General features: G+C 39.3%; 2 protein-coding genes across 2 annotated transcripts; one reads left to right on the plus strand and one right to left on the minus strand.

Annotated features, from left to right (window-relative positions):
- Positions 1–1,613: 1,613 nt before the first annotated feature.
- On the plus strand, positions 1,614–6,650 carry foxn1 (forkhead box N1; the record flags this gene model as incomplete). Its single annotated transcript, XM_079225354.1, has 8 exons — positions 1,614–1,730; positions 2,374–2,685; positions 3,424–3,519; positions 3,718–3,848; positions 4,045–4,141; positions 5,322–5,529; positions 5,724–6,164; positions 6,337–6,650. The coding sequence occupies 8 exons, from the start codon at positions 1,614–1,616 to the stop codon at positions 6,648–6,650; spliced, it is 1,716 nt and encodes a 571-aa protein (XP_079081480.1).
- A 3,583-nt stretch (positions 6,651–10,233) lies between these two features.
- unc119a1 (unc-119 lipid binding chaperone a1) lies at positions 10,234–24,636 on the minus strand (the record flags this gene model as incomplete). Its single annotated transcript, XM_079225266.1, has 5 exons — positions 10,234–10,346; positions 10,491–10,663; positions 11,634–11,724; positions 12,056–12,166; positions 24,513–24,636. 5 exons carry the CDS (start codon positions 24,634–24,636, stop codon positions 10,234–10,236), a joined length of 612 nt encoding a protein of 203 aa, XP_079081392.1.
- Positions 24,637–25,400: the final 764 nt, after the last annotated feature.

Consider the following 25,400-nt stretch of genomic DNA (forward strand, 5'->3'; position numbering starts at 1 on the left):
AATATTGGCAGACTGTGGCTTCAATTGCACACAATCTACAGTTCTCCGTCTGTGCAAACATTTGTTCTCAGGTTTTTCTGGAGCTGATATGATGCTTCGGCCGTGAGTTTGACAAATCAAGTGTTTATTTAGTACAAACTTCCCTCTTTCTGTTACTGTCACTTAATATCTACAGAAATATCTAAATATCTAAAATTCTGTACAATTTGGAGTTTTTAAAAGATCACTGTAGAATTATTTTCTGAGAAAATCCAAAAGTGACTTGCATGTAGTTTTGACGATTGAGAGACACCTCGGGTCTACATCTGCACCTGTCCCTCAATGGGTTATCTCAGAGATCAAAAACAGCTCAGTTTCTTTCGGATCTTAATGAAAAGAATGTGACACACACACACACACACACACACACACACACACACACACACACACCCCGCCGCTGAAGTTTATGCTTCTCTTTCTGTAAGTGCATCCGTTCTGGTTGGTGGCAGCGTGTCTGTCAAGCAGATGAGAGGATTTGTTGCCACAGTGGGTAAAAGGCAATCTCTCAACTTTCACCATGACACTTTAGCCTTAGTTGATGTGAACAGAAAGAGCTATGATTGCTACTTCTCTCTCTCTCTCTCTCTCTTTCTCTCTCTCTCTCTCACACACACACACACACACACACACACACTACAGGAGAGGTGGATCCCGCTTTCTCTACCTCAGCATTATTTGGCTTTACATGACCTAACAGCATGGTTTGTTGGCAGTTTTAATGAGCTTGGTTTATGTCGGGGGCTGAGGTTACCTTTACTGGAACTATGGGCCACGTGTCTGTCACCTCAGCTGGGATCAGATAACACTTCTTCACACTCAGCCGGATAAACCCCGGGCTCATGTACATCCATTTATGTCAAACTGCACTCATACTGTCAGAGGATACAGTATAGCATATCTCACAGATTTACAGCAGAATAAAGACTCAGTAGATATGAGCTCAGAAGATCAGTAACAATACGTGCTTTGTCAAACCAGTTGAGATGTACGTCCTGTGCCAACAGCAATACAAATCCAAAGTAGAAAAACCAACAGCTTAATTGTTTTACCATTTGCTTTTCCACTCATCATCAATACCACTCTGGTTGCCTTAGCTTAGCATAACGACTGGAAACAGGTAGCCCGGCTCTGTTTAAATGGAACACAATCTGCTTGCCAACACCTTTATGATGTTTGTAGATGTTTTTACCTTTGGACAGGCCAAGGCTTTTTCTATAAGTACTCCTGTCTCTACTCCTTATGCTAAGCTAAGCTAAGCAGCTGCTGGTGATAGCTTCATAGTGTTTAACGTTACGAGACAGTAAGAGCATATCAGCCTTCTCAAATCTACTTTTGGCAAGAAAGCAAAGAATTACATTTCCAAAATTACTAACTATGTAGTTACAGTATAATATTTGTGTGACCTTTAATTTATATTGATTACAGCTGACAATTCTAATAACTGAAACATGTCATCCATGTCACTCCCTTTGGGGCAGAAAATGCCAACGACTAAAGATAGACAACCGTCTTTCTCTCATATCGCAAATTTAGCTTGTTTTCCATCTCTTCACAGAAGCAGATTTTGGTGCAGAATGTCGGACAGAATGACATTTTCCCACAGTGGTGGCAAGTCAACATCAACCCCTCAGGCTAGGCTACGCACCGGTGAGACCCGTGGGACCTCCTGTCAGCAAATGGCAGAATCACAGGTACTGAGCCACCTCAGGTTTTAACCCGAAACAGCTACTTCTGTGTGATGCTGGAAATAGAAAATAATTTCTGACTCTTGTACATGCCATGCACTGCTTGTACTTTGACAAATGGCCTCAGTTTTCCATGGGCTTTCAAAGGACAACTGGTTTAATCTGCCTTTGATCTGTATGTCTTTCTTACGGAGAATTAACTGGTAACATGCAGTATAACACCACATTTTTATATAGTTTGACATTTTGGGAAATACGTATAGTCACATTCTTACCACACTCAACAAAAGAGAAAGTGAGTTAGGTATTATCAAATAGTTGTTTGCTGCCATATTAATGCTCTGAATATCATATATAAACCTTCATATTATTTCCCAAAAATATCAAACTTCTCCTTAAACTAATCAAAAGTACTTAATTTCTCCTAGCCCATACATCAGGTTTTCATAACTTAAAGATGAAAGTAAGGGAACATGTAGGTTGATTAAATTTGATTTGATTAAAAGGCTGTTTTCTGTGTTTTACTATAAGAGAGGTAGTTTTCTAGTAATGGCCTCAGGGGATTCCCAGTAAGCTTTGCCTTGATGGATTTGTCAACAGTTAGTGTAGATTGTGATTTCCAGCTCTAAAGATGATGATCCCACCACAGACAAAAGAGGACAGAGGCATCTGCTTCACCCAGCAAGAAAGCAACAACTTCAGCTTGAGGACTGCAGAGGTGAACAGGAGGCACAGTGCTGATGGGACCATCGGTTCAACAAGAGGCTCTGTTGACTCTGACCGTTACCATCCGTACCATCGACAGTTCAGCGATGGAGCAGGGCCAGCTGCGGGTGGCCGCCAACAGTGCACGTCTTCCTTCAGCTGTCTGCAGGAGGTGTGCAGCCCTGACACTCGTTCACACAGCACGAGACGTGAAGCATCATCATCATCCTGGGACCAGTACAATGGCAGTGTGCAGGTTTCTGAATTTATGCTACACTCATTTTATCCTCACTTTTTATTCCAAAACAAGTTGATATCCGGAAGGCGACTATAAAATCTATAAAGAAAGGGAGTGAGTAAACAGAGTGACCACAAATGTGGAAAAAGACACACACATACACATGCCGCATTACTAAATACGATAACTAATTTAAATGCAAATGTTAAAGCAGCTATAATTAATATATATTTTTTAAAACAATGTATGAAATTACTGTGTGAAAGGGGTCATAATGATGATGATTTATCAGCTGAATCGGCAACTTCCTTCTTTAAAAAGAGTACCAGCACATTGTTTTGCTCGAAACATTACTTTTTGGTTCACTCTAGCTTCTCTCATAGCACCACTGAAAGAAAAAAAAGCTCTAAAAACCTACTGTGCACTACCCGCTCAGCACCAAACAGCAGACTGACACAGTTAGCGACTAGCTGGTGAACATAGTGGAGCATTTAGCTGCTTCAATACATATATTTTTCTCAGAAGTTGGTAGAAACCAAAAACACGACTCCAAATGAATGATTGTATTACTCCGTGAGAGCTTGAAATTACAATTGTTTGCTATTTATCTCAACAATTAAACAATGGACTTGTTTCCACTGCCACCAAGTGGCCGCATTAGGCAATTAAGTTAATTTAAGCAGAAATGTTATTAGACATTATACTCTTGCACATGCATATGGCTTCTCGAAACAACTTTATTCCCTATATTTGCAGAGTTCGTTCCCAGAACTATCAGCTGTACCAGTAGACCCCACCGGCTTCCTGTCTCAAAGTTATCCATTTTATAGCTCTTCGAGCCCTCTACACCAGGTGAGTCAATGTGTCGGTTCACGGGTTGCTTCAACGACGGTGCAGAAGATGGGATCTGCGTGATGATGAATAAAAACTAATATTTAGGTTTACCTGTATATGATTTGACACATAATAATCTGTAAAACATATCTGTCTTTTATTGTTTCCAGTTTTCAGGTGTGTGTGTGTGTGTGTGTTTGTGTGTGTCGTCTACAGGTCTCCTCTAGACAGTATCCAAATGATGATCAGTCCAACAGCTCAAAATATTCCCTCCAAAGTCGCTCCACTCAATCACAACAGGAGAGTACGACACAGTCCATCTTCCCCAAGCCCATTTACTCATACAGGTAACATTGCATCACATTTCAACATAGTTTGCCATCTTTTATATGTCTGTTTAGCTTCATTGTGGAGCCAAATTTTAAGAAATTCCGAAGTTCTAATTTGATTCTCGTTTATTCAATGTGGGTGGGGTATCTTAAAGTGCTTTGTTTGCGCCAAATGTAATATATAAAGTGAAAAATGTTTCCTTCATGAATGCAGCATCTTGATCTTCTTGGCTCTGAAGAACAGCAAGACAGGAAGCTTGCCAGTCAGTGAGATCTACAGCTTCATGACTGAACACTTCCCCTATTTCAAGGTACCACGCTTTGGGTTTGTTTGTCACATATTTAATCAACAAAAAAAATCCTCAGTGGCACAACAGTAGTCGAGCAGAACAACACTTTAACAAGCCACATACATATTTTTCTTCAGTAATTCTCTTTGGATCAACTAATTGTTTTTCCACAGTAGATCAGTTGAAAGGTTCACATTCAGGTTAGCCCGGTGTTTTCTCGCACGTTAAAGATCACGCCAAACCACATCTGTGTTGCAGTTGACATTAATTACTTCCTCATGATTAATGTCACACTGCAAAAGTCACTATGCATGCAGATAGGTGGCCCTGGACCAGCGGAGTGGTAACCTGTTGAGGCAGGAGCTTGGCATGGGGAGTTTAATGAGGGGAGGTTTTGTATCTGTTTAATTAATATCGACAGTGTATGTTTATGTGTGTGTATGTCGTGAGTTAGTGATGTTGTTGCAAGGACTGTTTTGCCATTTAGTAAATCAAATGTGCTATGTGAAACCAAAGACATATCAAAATGATATGATTTTGTTAATAAAGTGCTTGGTAAAGTAGAACACATGCATCGTTGCTTTGATATTAATAAAATGAGGCAGCTGCAGGGTTGGACCGCTTTTTGAACCCTACGTCGCCCCAAATACTGCACATTCAAAGGAATCCAAGTATCTACAAATCAAATAAGTTCAGACTCACCCCTGGAAAGAGCTCAAAGAATCACTGCCATTCAAATTTAAGAAGGCACCTTAAAGATGGCTGCTTTCCAAGCAGCTGCCAGTAACATTAAGTACAGGCTGCAGGGCCAGAAAACACATATGGCAGATGATAAGCAATACTCTAAGGCAAGTCTAAGTATTGTGCAAAGGTCTGAATACTTTCGGGATATTGTCAAGTATCTTTGAGATCATTTCAGTCCGGTGGACACTTACCACAGCATGCAGATATTAAACTCTGGAGATTCTGGAAACATTGACACACCTTTTAACCTCCAGGGCAAGAAGTTTCTGAATATGTATTTCTGGGAATTTTTAACATCACTAAATACATAAGTGGCCACCCTACTATTGTGTGCTTATTGCTTTTCTTTGTGTACCATGAAATACTCTGACATGACTTTATAAGAACCGTCATGAACAGCTGGTTTAAACCTTTTCTTTCCCATCTTCTGCATCTTTTCACTGCTCTCGGTTTTCAGTCAGCTCCAGATGGATGGAAGAACTCAGTGCGTCACAACCTCTCCCTGAACAAGTGCTTTGCGAAGGTGGAGAACAAAAATGGGAGCTTGTCCCGTAAAGGCTGCCTTTGGGCTCTCAATCCCGCCAAGGTGGAGAAAATGCAGGAGGAGCTGCACAAGTGGCGTCGCAAGGACCCCATCAGCGTTCGCAGGAGCATGGCGAGACCAGGTGGGTCCCTTAAACGTATTGAAAAAAGTCAGTAGTAGTAAGAAGACAACATTAATTAATTACAGTAATAGATCAAAAATAAACTGTACAAATGTTTGACCTTTTAATCAGTTCTTGCTGATCTCTTTACTTCTGAATTTTTAGTAGATCTTATTTGATTCAAAGTTAATTTTAATACACACTTTCTTCTACAGAAGACCTTGATCGTCTACTGGGAGAGAGACCGAACAAACTCCGGTCTCTGACCTCTTACACCAACCCAGTTTTGTTATCCAGGATGGCCTCTATCTATGGCACCACCTCATCATTCACCCCAGCCCAGCTCCGTCCACTGTTACGGCGTCCACAGTATGCACATGTTCAACCTCAGCAGCCCTGCTACCTAACCCCTGCCGCCGCTCACCCCAACAACTCCTTTGCCCTGTACTCACCCTGTGGGCAGCAGCCTGCAGCTGGCATCCCATCAGCCACTGGAGGCTTGCACTCCCCCATGGCTGGTAAGATGCCACCTAGTTACAACCCAGCCCTGCAGGCTGAGTACAGCTCCAGGAGCATGCAGGACTTGCTGTTGGAGGGAGACGCCAGTTATGACATCGACATGCTCAACCCCAGTCTGACTGACCTACAGCTGCAAGGTACGAGAGACAGTGGAGACAATATGATGGATAGGAATATCCATGTAATCATCTAATTTACCTTTCTCACAGCAGACATTTTGACTTGTCAATGCAGGAAAAGCTGCATATATCATATACTATGGCAAATAAGAGATCTGTGACAGATATATTTTTCTTTTCTTTTCTTCAGGTAACTTGTGGGAGGAGTTACAGCAGGACAGTTTGGTGTCTGATCCACAAGTTAGCACTGTGACTCCGCCCACGACCTCTGCCATGCAGGACCATCGCGTCCAGACCGGCTGCCCGCGGGTCACGTCTCCTGGTGGTCAGACGTCAGAGGGGACAGCCGTCGGGCGACAAAAAGCAGAGGAGGAAGAAGGAAACACAGGCAGAGTCTTTGATCAGCACGGTTGTTTGAATGGATTGCAACCTGCAGGTTATTCAGGGGTGGAGAGTCTTGCTGGGTATCTGACTTCCTGTACCACATCAATCTCCTTAATATAAAGACCTGGCTGTTTGGGCTCTTTCACACTCACACTATAGTTACATGAAGAGGGAATATTTGTCACAATAAGCTTCTTGGCACAGTATTTGCTTGGTGGTTTATTTAAACCATGAAATCCACGCAATAGGAAATAGTTATATCTTTATTCTGTCTGTTTCTATACACATTTCTTTGACCCCCCCTCTATTTATTTATTTGCAAGTGCTCCAGTTATATAGTATGGTTAGTTAGCTAGTGATAATAGGTTTTATAAATGGAGAAGTATACAGGGAAACAGTTGATAAATGTAAAATTGTAATTCAATTCCTTATTGAAAACTTTGTGAATTTGCTATTTATTTACCTTATACAAACTGTTTTGTCACATTGATTATATAGTGTCATAGTATTTCATGTATTTTTAAGTAATTCTAAAAACTTTTTAGTCATTTATGAATTTTCATATCCAATTAAATATAATTTAGTAAAGTTGTTTATGATGATAAGGTGGATTTTCTCTGCTTAAGCACCTTACATTGAACTGGCTGCGACCTGAAACAAATATATTTTCCTGAATTATTCTGCTATGTTATGTGAACTCATACACTGTTAATAAATGTTTTTCATTGCTGGCTGCTTTTTCGACTAGCAAACAAACAAAAAACAGTTATGCAGGTTTGAATTTCTTGCAGCATAAGAACTAGACACAAGAACAATTTACGCTGATGTCTAATACGGATGTCACAACATGACATTTTGATATCAGGAATATTGTCAGTAGACATTTCACGTTTTTTACGATTATTAACAATATAGTATAAAGCTATAGTTAATTAACTAAAATATTCATTACCATCAACTATATTCTTTTTCTTTTGATTAGTCATTAATAGTGGTTGTTTGAATAAAACCCCACAATTAAAATTATATGGAAATAAAAGACTATTTTTATTGAAAACCAACCTATTTGTTGGCCTCTGCTCGAAAATTGCATACCCAAACTAAAAAGGGTGTATCTCTGTAACCACTAGGGCTATTTGAATAATGTTGGTGTTATAATAAAAGGTACACGTGTGAGATTTTGTTCAGATGTTTAAATATCAGTGTATATGTTACTGGTTAAGAGTAAATTGGTTTTGAAGTGGTTAAAACATCATGGCATTGGCAGTTAGGGTTAGGGTTAGTTAAGGATATAGTATAAGCTGCTTAGAGCTTGTGTTAGGAAGTTAAACAGGTCATAATTCCCTTTCTTATATCTATTTGTGTTGCTATGAAAACATCTCCTTCAAAATCCTGTATTCAAGGTTCTCATCATGACACGTTATTATTTACTTTCGTCCGATACTCATTTTTACTGAATCATTAATGTTACCAGAACACACCATAGTGTAACTAAATGGAGGCTCCCTGCGAGAGCCGGACAACAACTGTTGAAAACTTTACTATCTGTCCTGCAGATTTGTCGATAACAATGTAACATAATCAGACTAGCGACTAGAAAGCGCTAAAAAAATGTAAACTTTAAAAAAGAAAAGAAGCTGCCAAGCTGAGTGGGTGGAGCCAGATTTCCTGGGAACACCCATTGTTGTTACACAGTTCAGCTGCCGTAAATCCTATTCATGAATTTAGTTGAGTCAATTGAGCTCCCGTTCGCTGTATACATCCCTCGAGCAACCTCGCTGTACTTTTTGGTTTATCATTCATTTTATTTATGTATGATTACGATGGTTTTGACACAAAAAGGAAATAAGGTAGCACTTTATAATAAGTACACACTATTTAGCATTAGCAAAGCATCAATAAACACTGAATTCATCATTTATAAAGTATTATTCCAACATGAATACTCTTTAGTAACTCATTCATAAACACAGTTATACATGTTTCAATCCTGATTAATAAGCTTGGGTTTCATACTTTATAAATGTTGGATTCCCAATATGTAAATGAAATATTCAGGACTTATAGATGATTAATAAGATAATTTGTAAAGTGTTAGTAAATTATAGAAACAATGCTGCAATTCATGATGGATTCAGTAGTTACTACTCATTAATTCAGTAGTTACTACTCGTTAGTTAAGTATTAGTTAAGCATGTTCTGTGACCTAATCTAAAGTGTAGACTATTTATGCCTTACAAAGCATTAACAAAATGTCATGATTAATTCAGTAGTTACTACTATTTAGTTAAGTATTAGTTAAGTATGTTCTGTGACCTAATCTATAAGCAGTGGCTCAAAGCTAGCAGAAGTCTCAGTTATCTTCTCAACAGAAAAGGGAAATACACAACACAAAGTGATAAAGAACATTAATATGATGGTGCTGGGGCCATGCCTGTCAGTGGCAAAAGTGTTCCGTAGTATGTTGGCACATAGCTACATATTATTGATTATGCTAGCTATGGCTAGCTTGCTAGCCCGCTACTAATGCTAACTAGTGTGTACTTATTATAAAGTGCTACCGGAAATAAATATATTGAAAACTATTTATCAAAACCTTTTTAAATAGAGAGGTCAGAGAGGTTCCACCACTAGGGGGCCAGTAGTCAGATTCCTGACACTTGGCTGACCCCTGCCAGACGATTGCCACTGTGGTACCAGTGCCACAAGGAGGAGCTCGACCTTGCTGCATTAACCCTTGATCTATTCACTGTTTTGAACATCTGTTATCTGCTCAACATGATTTTTTCCGTTCTGTTTACTTTCTTGCTTCAGTTGAATCTTTTGTGAAAAAACAAACAAACATCGGATATCAAGACTTCGAAAAAATATTTATTGCAGTGATGGAATTTCTGCTGTCAAAACTTTTTCATTTTATACTTAAAACATTCATCATAATTAAAGTATACACAGTGTTCAGTACTACAGAGAACGTACTGGATATCAAAATTGGTATGGTATTGGTTTTCTGACACTTCAAAGTGGCTATTTATTTAAAAAATACTCCTTAAAGGCTAGTAGTAGTACTACATGAAAACTTACAACAAATGACACATTCACATTGACAAAGTACACATTTCTGTTGGTCGTTCAAATGAACGATGACAGAATGAATCATTCAGATGTGTGCTACTAGAAATTGAAGAAACTTCTGGAGTAAAAATGTAATGAGCTTCCTATACAAACTCTATAAATGTACATCTGAATGGATTTATTATTATTAAACTTTTTCTGGGTAACTTCATTTCTCTTTATGTCTCATGGTGTGCCTCTGACTCACTGTCGCCATTCTCTCTTCATTTTATTTGCTATTAAAACACACAAAATGTAACGTCTTGCTGATGATCAAGTGGAACCCACATATACAGACTGAAATCAACAGTATGTACAGACACTTAGCTGCCCACACACTCCCTCACACACATTGATGCAAAATGATGATAAAACTGGCAGAATTCGATGTTCCTGCAAAGAGGCAAAGGGAGAAATCTATTGGTCTGACAGCTGAATACCTGAATGAGAAATTATGCAGTGAACAGGAGGGAGACAAGAGCATTTAATGCCAGTGAATTGTCCATTAGTTCATCTGTTTCTGGTCCTGAAGTGGTACATGTCATGTAAAATGTCTAGACTAGGGAGGAGGGAAAGGTGGAGGGTGGTCTTCCTATGGCCCCCCACTGTAGGAATAGTCTGCCTTGTTGTGCATCACCAGCTTGTTGTCCACAAAGTAGAAGCTGTCAGACTGCGTCTCGTAAGGGTGAAGGATCATCTCACGCACTGAGAGGGAGAGAAAAGAAACACCCAACACTCAGAATTTTACATCATTAAATCCTGTTAGATCTGAGAAAACGTCTCTGTGTGGGTGTGTTTGTCTCTTGTGCTCACGCAGGTGTGTGTTGGAGTATTGTGTGTGACACTCACTGATTTCCTCAGACAGCGCGGGGAACTCGTAGATGTGCTCACATGTGTTCTTGCTGCTGGGCATGCAGAAGCCAAACTCAAAATCAAAGCTCTTGAGCAGCTGATCGCGGAAGTAGTGTCTCTCAATCATGCGGAAGTTGTTGATGGGTGTGTCTCCCACTGTGAACTCAACTCTGCAGAAACACAGGGAGGAAATGTATACGTCAACCTGGAAGCAGATGATAAACTTTGGGGACTGCTCAAAGGTCAGGTAACAGTTAAAGGTTAATTCCAGTTCATTTAAACTACATTATAGATAGTATTTATGTAGTTTTGGCCCTAATGCTTATAATGACATTAATAATAATAGAAAAAAATTGCTACCATATTGGAACATCATTACAACTAAGTCAATCAGTTCATCAATTAAACTGTCTTATTGACGATTTCACAGATGTCTACATCAGGGCGAACCCAACTTTTAATTAAATGTTTTGTGCTTTTCTTCTTTGTTGGTCTGATTAAAAAAACGTCTGCTCCTTGGACCGTGGCAGTGGCCGACAGTCTGTGCAAATATTGGATTCAAATATATCAGTGGCATCATGGAAATACAAATACAAATTGATTGTTTTTGCATGATTGTCAAATTACGGGTAAGAATGAAGATGACTATGAAAATAAAGCCCAAATTGTAAACATAATTGTTTTTAAATTGGTCTTCCTGAACTACACTTAACACGTGACCTTTTCTGAGCTGCTATGCTGAATAAAACACAACACCTCTTCTATTATATGATGCACAAAGCACATGGTATCTAACATACATTGCGCTTTATTTCATGAGACCCCCTAGATTATCCAAATGCGTTAGTTATTGGATTGGATTTAAATCTGCAGTCAGTCACAGAGTACAAAGTAGGAGTCTGATGATGAACACAACTCAGAAGCACTGACAGCTATTTGGTGGCTGACTCAGCAGGTGGGCTCGGCTGCTCTGTATGTTCACACTTATCATTGTCAGCCTGCCGTCCCACACTGACGCCTACACACCTCCCACATCCGGTATGGGTCTTCTGTCTGTGCAACAGGGTTGATCACACATTATTGCATCATTCAGCTGTTACGGAAACACGTCTCTTGCTCTCTCACTGAATGTAAACTTACGTGGCTCCGACCTGCCGCAACTGCAGGAAGGCTGGGGTGAACTGGTATCGGACAAAACGGCCGGCGTTTGGGTCACATTGTTTTCTGCCTTCTGTAAAACAATAGACATTTAAAAGAAAAGGGTTGAAATAATCCATTATGACATTAGATTATCCTCCGCAGGGTCATGGAGACAAGAAGAATATCATGCAATAAAATGTAACAAGTAAAATAACCTTTAAACTCAAGGACACTATGGACAGTGAGATAGTCCCGTCACAAAACATTGACTTTAGTGGCGCACTCAGGCAGTCGGAGGAGCAGGGGCAAAACATATAAAAAGGACACCAGCAGGCCAAACGTACCAGAGGGAAAATCTTCATAGAGGCTCCCAGGAGGACCCTTTATAATATATTATTTGGTTTCTATAGGTTAGAGCTGACCTGTTGGAGGTTTAGTAATCTCAAACAGGACCGTCCCTGTTTCCATGTCACGGATCTTAAACCTGGTGAAGTCGATCATGTGGACATTTTCTTCTGGAGAACAAAGATAATCTGAAAAAGAGAGAAAAGACCCTTGAGACTGTATTCTCATCCGATACTACAAACATATATTTCTTCTCTTTTCATGATGTCACTGTGAAAGAAGCAAACCTTTCAAGTCAGGCAGCAAGCTGTCAGTTATTGAGAAATGGTCACCTCTGTAGTTCTTTGCCAAGATACAGTAATATCTGTTACGAGCAAGTCTCAACTGATTTCAATCATAAACCTGCTGCTTACTGAGCAGGCTGACTTGGTCGTGATTGCACTGTGTGTGTGTGTGTGTGTGTGTATATGTGTGCATGTGAGACACCCCCCTACCAACGCGACAGGATTAGACCTAAGAGGCTTATTGTGTTTTACCATCACATGGACCGGCTGGTTGGGTGGGGAATATCTCTCTCTCTCTCTCTCTCTCTCTCTCTCTCTCTCTCTCTCACACACACACACACACACACACACACACACACACACACACACACACACACACACCTACACACAAACACTTTTTATCTCATCAGGGTTAAGGTAAGGACAGCTATTATTAGAGGCCTATATGTTGCATAAAGGTGGAAGGGTCTTTCTTACTGATGACTTCATGCAACACATTTAAAAAGACTGTAAGGGGGCAACGATGACGGCCCAAATATGAAAGATAAACACACACATGAAAGCATCGGTGTTACACATACACAAACTCACACTGCTGCATCCTCTACTGTTTTGAGAGGGTTAGAGAGCAGATGGGCCAAACAAGCTTTAGCCACCTGCTTGAAGATATTTATAGTCAGGTACAGTACATCATACCTGACACCTGGTCTAAAAATGTCCCTCTTGTGAAACAGGACTATTTAGAGCTTATTGTATAAAGGAACAGTGTGTAACATTTAGGGGGATTAATTGGCAGCAATGGAATATAATATTCATAACTATGTCTTAATCATTGTATAATCACCTGAAACTAAGAATTGTTAGGTTTTCCTTATCTTAGGAAATGTATATTTACTTAAGGAGTAACTCCATCTTCCACAAAGTCCGCCATCTTGCACCGCCATGTTTATAGAACCGCCCAGAACAGACACTGGCTCTAGCAGGGGCCTCTCTTGTTTTACGCTATCTGAAGGGAGGGATGCTTTCTGAAACCCAGTATTAAACAGACCCAGTGCAAAATTACCGGAGTATTGATAAGCTCTGACGTTACTGATGTTTCTTTTTTTACTCCACCACTTGACCGATAGACAAAGACAAAGCATTAGACAAAGCAGCCAGGTGCACAGAAGATGACTGATACTGATGGATTTCTGTGTTCTTCATTCTTTATAAACTTCACTCAGAAGTGTTATTCATTTTATTAACATTTGCTTCCAGTGAGATATTAAATACTTTATATAGTGACTTTGTTATTGTGAACATAACTGTTGATGCTCTATAAACAGTACTTAGTTATATTTTTATACTATTCTGATTTAATTTAATTTATTCAATACTTGTTTTAAATGTAATTAAATAGTCATGTAGAAAAGCAGAGTATTGATAAGAGTAGCTCCTAGTTGCACTAAAATCCTAAAGATAACTAACCCTACCTGTAGGCCACTGTACTTCTCCAACACACTTTTAAAGGGAAGGGTGAGCAGATGGTTTTAGTTGGTTGCAATCTGCAACACACCACTAGATGCCTCTAAATCTTTCCACTGGGGTTTAACACAGTGTGGACCACATGTTTTGTTTTTCTTTGGCCTAACCGATTTTATATGACACTTGTGACTCCACAGACCATTTACCATTTACAGCTTTCCTAATGAATTAAAGCTGAAATGTGCAAATGTCTGACATTGAAACTGTAGCAAAGATGACAACATCTAGTCAGTTATTGTTGAGCCAATGACATACTGCCATTTACTAATTAGGTTAAATGCAAATGCATTTGGAATATGACAAACCGTATCAACATTTTTAAGCAACAGAACCAGGAGAGTGTGCAATATTGATTGTTTTAGTAGTTCAGTGCTTCACCATACAGATGGATCTTGTAACAAGTTGATTACAACTTTCAACTTCAAGCCTCAAAGCAGCCCTAATAGCAGTGTCTAAATGTCAAATTCGTCTTCGTCTTTTCACACTCATTCATTATATCACAACATCAGCAGAGTTTTTCATGTGGTTCATATTGGTATAAATCATTGACGCATTTATGAATTCAATTAATTTAGATAATTTAAGAAATATCTTTTACAACTATGTAAGGCACAGAGCTGAAAACTGGCCTTTGGGAAGAGCATTTTCTGCAAAAAACTCTCGAAGCAAAACAATATCTAAGTGAAGAAGTATATGCCACCTTTTTGACTTTTTTTAACTTTGACATGCAAAAAATGATATCTAGAATAATTGAATTTCTCCAGTTAGTCATGTCAAGAACTAATCAGCAATAATAACTATAGACTGCTATTTAGCTGTGTAATCATTGATGGGAAATTATGTTTCTCTTAAGCATTGCATGCATGTGTGCAGAAAACGCATCTATACCCACATATGCGTGTATGTGTGTGTGTGTGTGTGTGTGTGTGTGTGTGTGTGTGTGTGTGTGTGTGTGTGTGTGTGTGTGTGTGTGTGGTTTATATAAACTTGCAGCTGTTGTATCTCTCTGCTGTTGATTTCATGTTGACATACTGTATGTGAGTGGAGTGTTTCCATGATGAACAACACAAGACTGGTCAAGATGTTTCCATGTTAAGCTGCTCTGGCTCAAAAACGCAAAGTCTCTTTATATTGCCTTCCAAACTACAGTAAGGGTTAGAGAGCTGCTTTTTAATGCAGTGCCCTCTGGTGCCACTCGTTCATTTTATGTGAGACACTCATCTGCTCTGAGAATAATACTTTAAGTAATGTTTGTAGGGTGAGATTGTGTTTTTTTCTAAAAGAACAGAAAGGAAACACTTTCACATGCTATTATAGAGCACCCTCATACTAATGCACAGTCAGTGTTGAAATAGTCCTAAATCCTGCTTGATTTTTGTAATATGTTATATTAATGTGTTTGTCTGTGTGTAATGCTGTACTGCTGACACTGAACTGAGCCTTGTTATCATGCAGTACAGAAACCAAATACCATCAACTATAACTTGTCGTGTGGTCTTTCAAAATCAATGTCTACATTGTAATCTGATAAATAAAGGGTTAATTAATATGATTATAATGTATTAATAACAGCTGTAGGATAGCATCAGAACTGTCCCTTTCTGATCTTAAAGGCTGCAGCGTAATTATTTTATATTAAAATATTCTGAAGATATTTGTCTGTTTTTCTTTAACAGACAACAAACGCACCATAATCGTACTAATAATCATTTTCTATTATTCTTAACATGGTTAAAAACCTTTTGAAAGCACACATGTTCATCCCCCAAACGATAGTCCTGTTATATAAATACATCAATGGAAGTAATTGGTAAAAATAAAAAAAAGTCTTTCTTTACCCTCATTGTAAAGTCTAGTATAAGATCTGGAGTAAGTGAGGAAAAAAATGTTTCCAAAGGGTAAAATATGTGTCATCCACATATTTGATAATTTCTTACAAAAATATCACTTTTTTTGGATGCATCTTGTGTCACAGAGCAGCTCTCTTTGTGGGCAGATTACCAATAGATGCATTTTGTGAATCAGAGATGGCTACTTTCCAGACTTGCTGAAGAAGACAGATGGAGCATTTCATCTCATAGCTCAGCTGGTGAAGTCACTTTCACTGAGTAATCACACATAACCAAGTCACTCACACAGTCGTATCAAACCCCGTTATCATAGACTACAGCTCTTTGAGTTCCTCGGCTTATGGAGCAGCTTGACTGATGATGACCGACTACTGCTTTTTTATAGGTTTCTAGGAGGAGTAATACAAACTATTTTCAGATGCTCACTGTTCAGTGACAACAACATAAAGTGTGAGCTATGGGGGGATAAAAAGGAACAAAATACACACACTGAACGAGTCATTTTCAATTTGTGAAAGACATACAAATGGTAGAGAGAAAGAAACATGGAGACGAAGGATTTGAGGAATACAATTATACAACTTTTTGACTGACGTCTTTTTTTATTGGTAAACCAGGGCCTTGTTTCATAGCAATTACAATGTCTGGTCACAAAACCTCCTGTAAAACCACATATTGATGTTTTTACACTTTGGTTGTTGTGTATATTAAACAAAAGAGATAACGTGTTAATTACAGAGCTTTCGAGATGCAGGTCTGGATCAGCTTCCACTTCCACTTGACTGCCTCAGACATGAGAGTGACATCTAGCTTATCGTCTAACTCGCCAAGAAAGTGTATAAGTGCATGTCCCAAAATGTTGAACGATTCCTTTTAGGATTTACTTTGGCTCCAATACAACTATTTGTGGTGTTGTAAAAAGTGAAACCATACTGCAGTCATTATTCTATTCTAGTATTGTTGGAAGGATTTTTTCCTTGCTGTAACTGTGCAACTATACAAAGGGGAAAAAAAACATACGCAAAGTTCAATCAAACTATTCCAATTACTAAAAAAATTTAACCTTTGTGCAAAATGATATCAGTTAAAACTGCTATTTCCCTATTGCATGAACCACCTTGTCTTGTAAACTATGATATGCATGTTCATATTTCAGTTTTTCTTTCTTCTTTCCTTCTGTTTTTTCACCGACACACACAACCACACACACACACGCACACAAACACACACACACACACACACACACACACACACACACACACACACACACACACACACACACACACACACACACACACACATAAAGTGCTCCACTTCACTTCCTTCAACACCGTCACCTAGCAACACTCCTTCTGATAGTGTGCCAGCTCTATTAGGCTGTCTTTTTCCTTCCCCTCGTCCACCTGGCTGCTCCGCAACAACAAGGTGCAGCAGCGAATCAAAGGAGAGTATCTTAGGTAAGGCATCAGCGGTATGCAAATGAAATGTGTCACGTCCGATGAAGGTATATACCTGAAGCCTCCTCCTTTTGCCAGATTTCACAAGTTTGAAGCACAGAGGGAATCAGTACAGATTGGTGTGTGTCAACAGTGACTTCAATGAAATGATAGATAAAGGTACGCTTTCTTGTCCCTGTGGGGAAACACTTCATTGACTCTCAGCACAGGTGATCTGCCATAATTACCTAGAGGACTTTCTACATTCATCTTATTGTGATTGCCATGTACTTAAATTCATGTTTTTAGCCTTGCCGTGTTGTTTCTAACGCTCAATCTTATCTATGCTAACAGGTATTAGTCATAGACCCAAAGACCGACAGGAGATTCTTGTTAAACATAATCATTTTCATTCTACTAACATACATAGCCAATATAGTCTTGAAAACATCCCTCTGGCTGCAGCCTTCCTCTAAAGAAAGTAAAATTAGCACCAAGTCTTGAGTCAAGCTGTGTTCCTGTGTTCAGATACAAAGAGCCTGTCTGACATCGAAGTGGCACTCATAAAGAGCAAGCGAGCTGCCATTTATAGCTCCTTAATCCCCAAGATTAGCCCGGAGTTACAGACTCTCGGCACAGGGATTGACTTCACATGCCTTATTCTTTCCATTTGACCCTGTGGTCTCCTATCAATGCAAAGACTGCGTGTTGAATTTATCCCAGAACATGAAGAAGAACAATGAAGGCATGTTTACTTGTCTTCACGTGGAAATAATCCATAGCCAAAGGCAGCAAGTGACATTAGCGTTACACCTTGATGTTCACATCATGATGTAGGGTGCAGCTGTGCATGGCAGGCTGTTATATGTCTCTACTTTAATAGCACCTACAGGCGAACTGGCAAACACTGAGGTTCGTGGAGAGGTTGCGTTCAGAGCAGCTGAATGCAGATGAGATTATTTCCTCTTATCTTTCACTGGACTGCATCACTGAGTAAAAAATAAAGGACAAATATTCTGATATACGCTCCCTGAATGATTGAGACAAACAAAAGACAATGTTTGACATTTTGATGTTGTTGATGTATGTTGACTCATTTTCTTGCCAAGAGTTAGATGAGTAGATCTAGCCAACTCGAATGTCTACAGTGATCTGAATCTACGACCTGGAAACAGTTATCTTAGCTTAGCATTAAGCCTGCAAACAGGGTGAAACAGCTAGCCTCGTTCCGTCTGAAGGTAACACAATTGGCCTTATGGCACTTCTAAAGCCCACTGATTATTAAACAAACAAGGCATACAATGTTAATTAGTGAGCTTGAGAAGTGCTGGTAGGCAGATTTTGTTAGCTTTGCTAGCTATTTTCAGTCTTTTTGGTGAGCCAGGCTAACTATCTGTAGCGTCATATTTAGCACACAGACATGAGAGATAAGATCTTCTCATCTAACTCTTGGCAAGAAAGCGAATCAGCACGTTTCAATTTTAAAACGTATATCTTTTGATACGGTTACGCCCAGTGTATACACTACTCCACAGTTTTAAACCCCCCAAAATGAAGGGGTTTGAAAACGCTGCAGCCGTGTTAGTTTGAAAACTGTGCTTTTAGCAAGCTGTGTGTTTAGCAGCATTATCAGCCCTACAGAGTGAACATTTGAAGTCACGGTTTGTGGCTTTGAGGAGAACGATGGACACAAAATGGAGCACTTTCCTTTTCTTATCAATGTTTATCTTTTTCTGCACATCTATTTTGAAGTTCACAAAGAAACTGGAAATGACCAAAAGCAACTCAACCACTGGCAGAGCTACGACTGCAACAACAGACAAACAATGAAACCGAGGGGAAACGAGTGTTGACCAAATTTATTGACCCATGATCTAGTAAACCTTTAAAGCAATACGATGTGTATGTGTGAAAGAGAGATAAAACAAAACCTGCAGCGTTGTAACTAAGTTTGAAAAACACAACTTTTTTTTCTGTTTGAGTATATGGAGGAAAATCTTAAGTATCAAACCTGACCTTTTATTACTAGTACTACAGGGTTGACTAATATAGTATAATAACTCTGCTATATTTTCTGTAACCAAGCAACCAATCTACTTCATATTTACACCGCATGCCCAGTCTTTGTTTTCAGACTCTTTTTTGTCAGACAGTACTCCATTCCATTATTCTCTCTTTTGTGCAAATAATGTGAATCTAGTGCAGAGATAAATATCTTAATTGATGTCTACTGTAATGAAATCTGTCAATTTAATTCAAGATTAAATTGTCATGGTTAAAATGTACACGTATATTTATGTATCAATTAAGACATATATAGACAGTCAGTGTTGTAGTACTCGAGATAGGTCTTGGCCTCGAGAACGATCACAAGACCACTTTTTTAAGATCTCAAACTCGTATGGAACCAGTGAAGATGGGTCACAAGAAGCCGTTGCTATATTTGGTGGAGTCTTGAGGGTCTTAATGCAAAATAAATGTTTTCAACGATGTTAAGCTTGGATCATAATTATGTACTTATGTAAATCCCGCTGTAGTTATAATGTGCAAGCCATTAAAAATCCATTTGTGCCATGTAAGAGGCATATTGTCCATGATCATGGGAACATTGGACTGTGGAGAAAAGTATGCTGGCGCTCTCTGTGATGAGGTTTTTAGGATTATTTACCTCTTATTGATACAAAGAGAGTCTTCTTTGCATGTCGGTCTTCACTACCAAAACCTGATGGAGTAGAGGTACACTCAAAAAAGGATATTGGCTGGCTGTTACATTTACTATAGTGTAACATGTATTTCGAACGATATTCATTCATGTTTCCAATGTGAACGTGATTCAGTCATGTAGGATTTCCATCAAGTTCAAAAACATAACATTTATTAGACCCATTCATGTTGAGATAAACTGAGAGCATCAAGTATCAAGGCAGCGAAAATCAAGGCTTGACCGCGAAAATAAAGGCGAGGGCACGGTCTTTACAAAGAAGACTGTTGAGAAGATACACGTTAGCTTGCGCTAAAGGTAAGCAGGAATCCATTATCATCTAAATGTCCATCTAAATGCAAAAAAAAGATATGTGCATACATGTCTTCAGCTGTTAGCTAGCTAACTATCTAGGGGCTGTAGCTCAGAGGGATGAGTGGTCGTCCCGTAACCACAATGTAGCCGGCTTGATCCCGGGTCTCCCCATAGTTCACATGTCAAAGTGTCCCTGAGCAAGACACTGAACCCCTCGTTGCTCCCCGGGCGCCTCACAGGGCAGCCCACTTCTCCTTAATTAAGGATGGGTCAAATGCAGAGAAGAATGTCCCCAAGGCAAATAATAAAAGATACATTATTATTATTATTTGTTATTTAGTGTTATTTTTGACCAGACTTAAAGTACTTGAGTAGTGTCAACTTAATTGTCTAGGGTTGGTTAAACACATTTACTAGGGTTGTGTCCAACAGGCAGTTTAATAATGTGGAAATCCTTTCCATGATATTATTAAGTTAGTTGAAAGCGTCGTTTTTTTGAGTGTAGTTTAATGTAAGGTAAGACATGGACGGTGTCGACTGCATATATTTCCGTTTTGTCAATTCAAATTCATAATGCACACAGCTGGCGGTGTGGGACTTTAACACAGAGCTTCTGCCAGAAATATAAAAACCAGCCAGTAATCACTGAGTTATTGGTATTAATCAATAACTCTATAAAAGGAAAATCTTACATGCACCTTGAACTTGATAAATGGTCAGATATTGAGTTAACTGCCTGATTTAAAGAGAAAGAGGAAGCACAAATAAAAGACAGTTCATGAGATTGTGTTGATTACTGATGTGGATGCAACAAGCCGTCTCTCTCCATGTCAAATCACCATGAAAGAGTAACCTTGTGACAGCTGTGCATAGAAGATTAAGAGCCGGCTGCACCAATCAATTTTAATTAAAGCTGTATCCATTGTGTTGGCAGACATCACAGAGTGGAAATCCCACCCAACGTAGATAAAGCACCGCAGACGTATTAAGGCCAAATAATTGGTCACCCATTAGTGTATAAGGAACCAGGATGTGCTGAGTAGATCATTTGGATGAGGAAAAAGTACACATCAATGTTGATTCTTTGAGTCAGGATCAAGTGATTTAGAGTTTATTCGTCCCCTAAGAAACCGTAATGAGATCTAAGAGTTTTTTTCACACTTTTTTAACTAAAAATCAAACAAGCATGTCCACTTCCCACCGGAAGTGGTAGGATTCAAATTTCTGTGCAACACCGTGAATGCCTTTGTCAAGCAAAGCGTTAACCACTATCCGTAGACGGTAGGCCTTTCATCCAACCTCTGGGTGTCCAGTCAGAACCGGTATGACCACGTTTGTTATGACAGCTTCACCGTACCGTCTTCTCTACCCCAACATATGCACATCAACAGACAGGGTCACACTTTTTCCAGTGTGTCAGATGGACATTAAATTAGGTTCTGTCTCCACTCTAATGCACTTCCAATGTCATTGAAGGGGGACAACATGTACAGTACTTGTTCTGTGCTAAAATTTATTAAGGTTTATGTCAAGATCCAGGCATTTTCTTGTTTCCTGTTTTATGTTGATAAATTCCCTTCTCATGTGCCAATATTTGGTTTTACTCCCTGTCTTTGTGTGTTTTGATTGTCTGCCCCGCTCTGATTAGTCTCCTCTGTTCATTAGACCCTCCTGTCCTTCTGTATTTAGTCTCTGTGTTTTCCTTATCCCAGTGTCTTTCTCAGAAAGTCGATTTTCCGCATTTGGGTTCTTCTCTTGCTACCTGCAATTGGGACAAGTTAATGTGCAGCTTTGGCAGCATGATAACACCAAGTTGTACAATCCTGTCTGAGTAGCCTATAAACCATTGTACAGTCTTAATACATCTTTAAATGTGTTAATCTGTTATACCAACTGAACTTCCTGGATCTTATTTAATTGTGTCACCGGTACCGCCAACAACACGGCCTCACCAACGTTGTGACCCCTGTGTATTGTTTTAATGCAATGTATGTTGATTATAATACAGGATAATTATGTTTTACCCTTCTGTTGCCATCAACAACTGTAGTCAATTTTGCTATTAGAAGTTTACAAGATGTCGATTATAAATGTAACATGTAATCTGTAATAGCAGTATTGTTGTCTTCCTGCCTGCATATCATAAATCATCCTTCATGTGAACTGATAATGTGTCATTTCTCACATCACAGCAGCGTTTCTCTACTGCCTGGATTATATTTATTCTCCTCTCCGCCTGTGTGACAATGAAGCGCTCTGCCTCGCTTATCAGCACTGAACCAGCATGACAGACTGGAGCTGGGCTCCCCCAAAATGGTGGCATTTACCTCCCAAAAGCACAACTGTAAAAGTAATTTACACTGCAGGGTGACACATTTTCTGCTTCCCTCTTTTCATGCCACAGATTTTGTTCTCTTGCAGCAGAAAATAAAAGCCTGAATTGTGCAGCACACTATGCTTTTCTCTGTGGTATGGTCTGTCGTTTAAAAAGATTGGGCCTTGGAGAGACATTTTTGTGTCATCGTCAGGAAACATGGAAGCAGATTCAAATTAATTTGTATAAACCCGAACATCATCCAGCTATGGTTCAAATTAAGATAAATATAATTGTTGACGGGTTACAAAAGCCATTCTTGACCATCAATTATCTACCTTGAGAAAATACTCCACATATAATATCTTTCTTCTAATATGTGCACCCGACCCACAAAACAACTACACGTCTAATGTGACATCCACAATTTAAACAAACTCACTTGTGCTCCGGCTGCAGGGTTATTAATAACCTGAAGTGTATCGGGTTAGTTATTGACATAATCCAGAATATGCAGATGCCAGTGGAGAGCAGAGATTACTGCACCCTCATGACTGATTTAGGTATAATTGCACTGACGGAGCCTTTGTATTGCATTTCTGCTCAGGAGATACCAAATGAATACATAATTGATGGTCTGAGAGCAAAGAGTTGGTGTTTAGATTTTAAGGGTTCAGTTTGACTCAAGACTTCATCATCAATCACTGCTATAAATATGAATTAATGAAAGTTAATGTAAATATACCTTTTAGAAAACAATAATACGTAATTATTTCTTTGTCTGGAGTTCATTAAAAGACAAATTAATCAATTTGTGAGTGAAAGCAGGTTTCAAACATGTTACTGATAGCAACAATACAATTGCAGATATTTACCAATTTTTCTGGATCTATTTGGGGTTTTCTTCATGTTATGTTTTTGGAATTTTAGTTTAGGTAGGAAACACTCAGAATATTAATACATTCAAAAAGAAAAGAAAAGAAAATCATTTCACCCAAAAAAAAGGCAAGGTCCATGATAACAAACCCTGACGTTAATGGAATATTGTTGAAAGCTCCAGAAAAAGGCTACAAATTACCCCTGGAATCAAGTTTTTTATTTTTATTTATTTGACAAACTAACTTTTAAGTCAAGAATTAACTTTTATGCTGATTATTATACTTATGAAGTAGACTCAACTCTTCACATTTATTTATTTGAACCAATATATTCTGTAGGCCTCCGTAGTTGTAACTCCACCTCTGCAAACTACTTTAACCGGCATGCTTGTTTCACATTTCCATTTAAGTCCCACTCTTAACCTCAATCAAAGAAGCAAGGTCTTGACAGCAATTATTGTATCACTAAAAATAAGAAAAATAACAAATATTTGTAAACATATTACTTTCAAAGTATGTAAAACTCCTCTGACTTCACTTTACTTGAAACCAGCTTTTAATAGTTTACCCTGTCCTGTTTCCATGACATAATCTGGAAACAGTTTCCATAAAAAGGCTGATAGTATTCTTCTCTTGTATTTGTTCAGCCTGACTACAGTCTGTGACAAGCTATAATCACTGGCTCACATCTCTGGCCACCTGTTACCTCTGAGCCACAGGTGTCTTGAGGTGAAGATGAAGTACCAGCAGGTTTATTTTTCAGCAGGATTTGAGAAGCAAACCAGGAAGTATTCAATAACCTTCTCTCTCTTTCAATATACCACACACTCAGACACCGAGAGAGGCAAACACTTACAATCCCACCTGTTAGTATTGTTAGCAACAGGGAAACTCCACCTGCTTGTCCCATAAGATCCAATCAAAAGACTAAATAAATCAAATAGTAGCCTGACTGTAAGAAGGCAATCCACCTGTAACTGCTTATTGAATGTGACACACACCGGTTGATTTAAGGCTACAGAGACTCTCCATGTCGCTGTCCATGGTATTGGTGTCTCGTTCCTCCAGACAGTCAATAAGAACCGTAAACGAACGCAGGGACTATGTTACATTATTATAAAGACAATGAACAAGGAAGCAACAGCAGGTGGGTTGCACTAATCTCCTCTAACTGTAGGCTAAGGCTTCGACTACTCTCCCCACCGTGCACATTACAGTAGAAGGTTACTTACTCTTGGTGATCTTCTGCAACCCGAGCACATCGTCGGGCGTTATTACGGTATTTCTGCGCAGTTCTTCTTCAGTTGTAACCGGGATCCCCATGTTTGATGAGTTGCAGCCCTGCTGCACTTTCATGTCCAACAGAAGAGGGCTGGCTGTGCGGCGCGCGACCTGGCAGGAGCTGAGGCTTTCTGGTGCTCTCGGCGTCGTCGCCGCAGGAGCCGATTTACTTGCGTCGCAGCCTTGAGTTGCGCGCTGGCTAATACACCGCACAGCAAACAGGCTCGGTGCTGCTACAAGAATAACTCATTCTCCGTGCCTCCTCCCCTTCTCGATCCGGTAAAAGATAAAAATCAGCCCCTTAGCTCCCTCCCCTCCCGTGCCCAAGGCTCATCGGTTCTCTCACAAGCTATTTAATCCAAATCCTGTGGCTTTAAACCGACCAGTGGTGCGTGGCTGACAGTCTGCGCGCCTCGTCATCTGCTGATACACCAGTGCGTGCATGGCTGGGCTTTAGGAGCAGTAACTGATTACTCAATATGAGCTCCCACATCCGGGGAGGAAGATGTTCACAGGGGTCAGAAATAACATCTTGAAATTACATGTTGTTGTTTAGGTGAGCTGTTACCATGGGTAAATTACATGTTCACAATGTGCATTTTAGTCTCCCAGAACCTAAAGGTGAAATATCTTTTTGAGGTTAGGCTTTAAAAGCTTACAATGTCGTTATGCTCACAAACAATACCAACATCAGCACTAATTTGGAGTCATGTTTCTGGCTTCCTGATGAATGTAAGTCTGCTCTGCTGTTAGTGATCTCTATAACAACTCTTGAAAGGAATATCTGGTGCTTTAGCGCCACCAAGTCTATAACTTAGTTTGCCATTTGGTGCCATTGA

Source organism: Taurulus bubalis, assembly GCF_910589615.1.
Source record: "Taurulus bubalis genome assembly, chromosome: 10".
Taxonomy (NCBI): Eukaryota; Metazoa; Chordata; class Actinopteri; order Perciformes; family Cottidae; genus Taurulus; species Taurulus bubalis.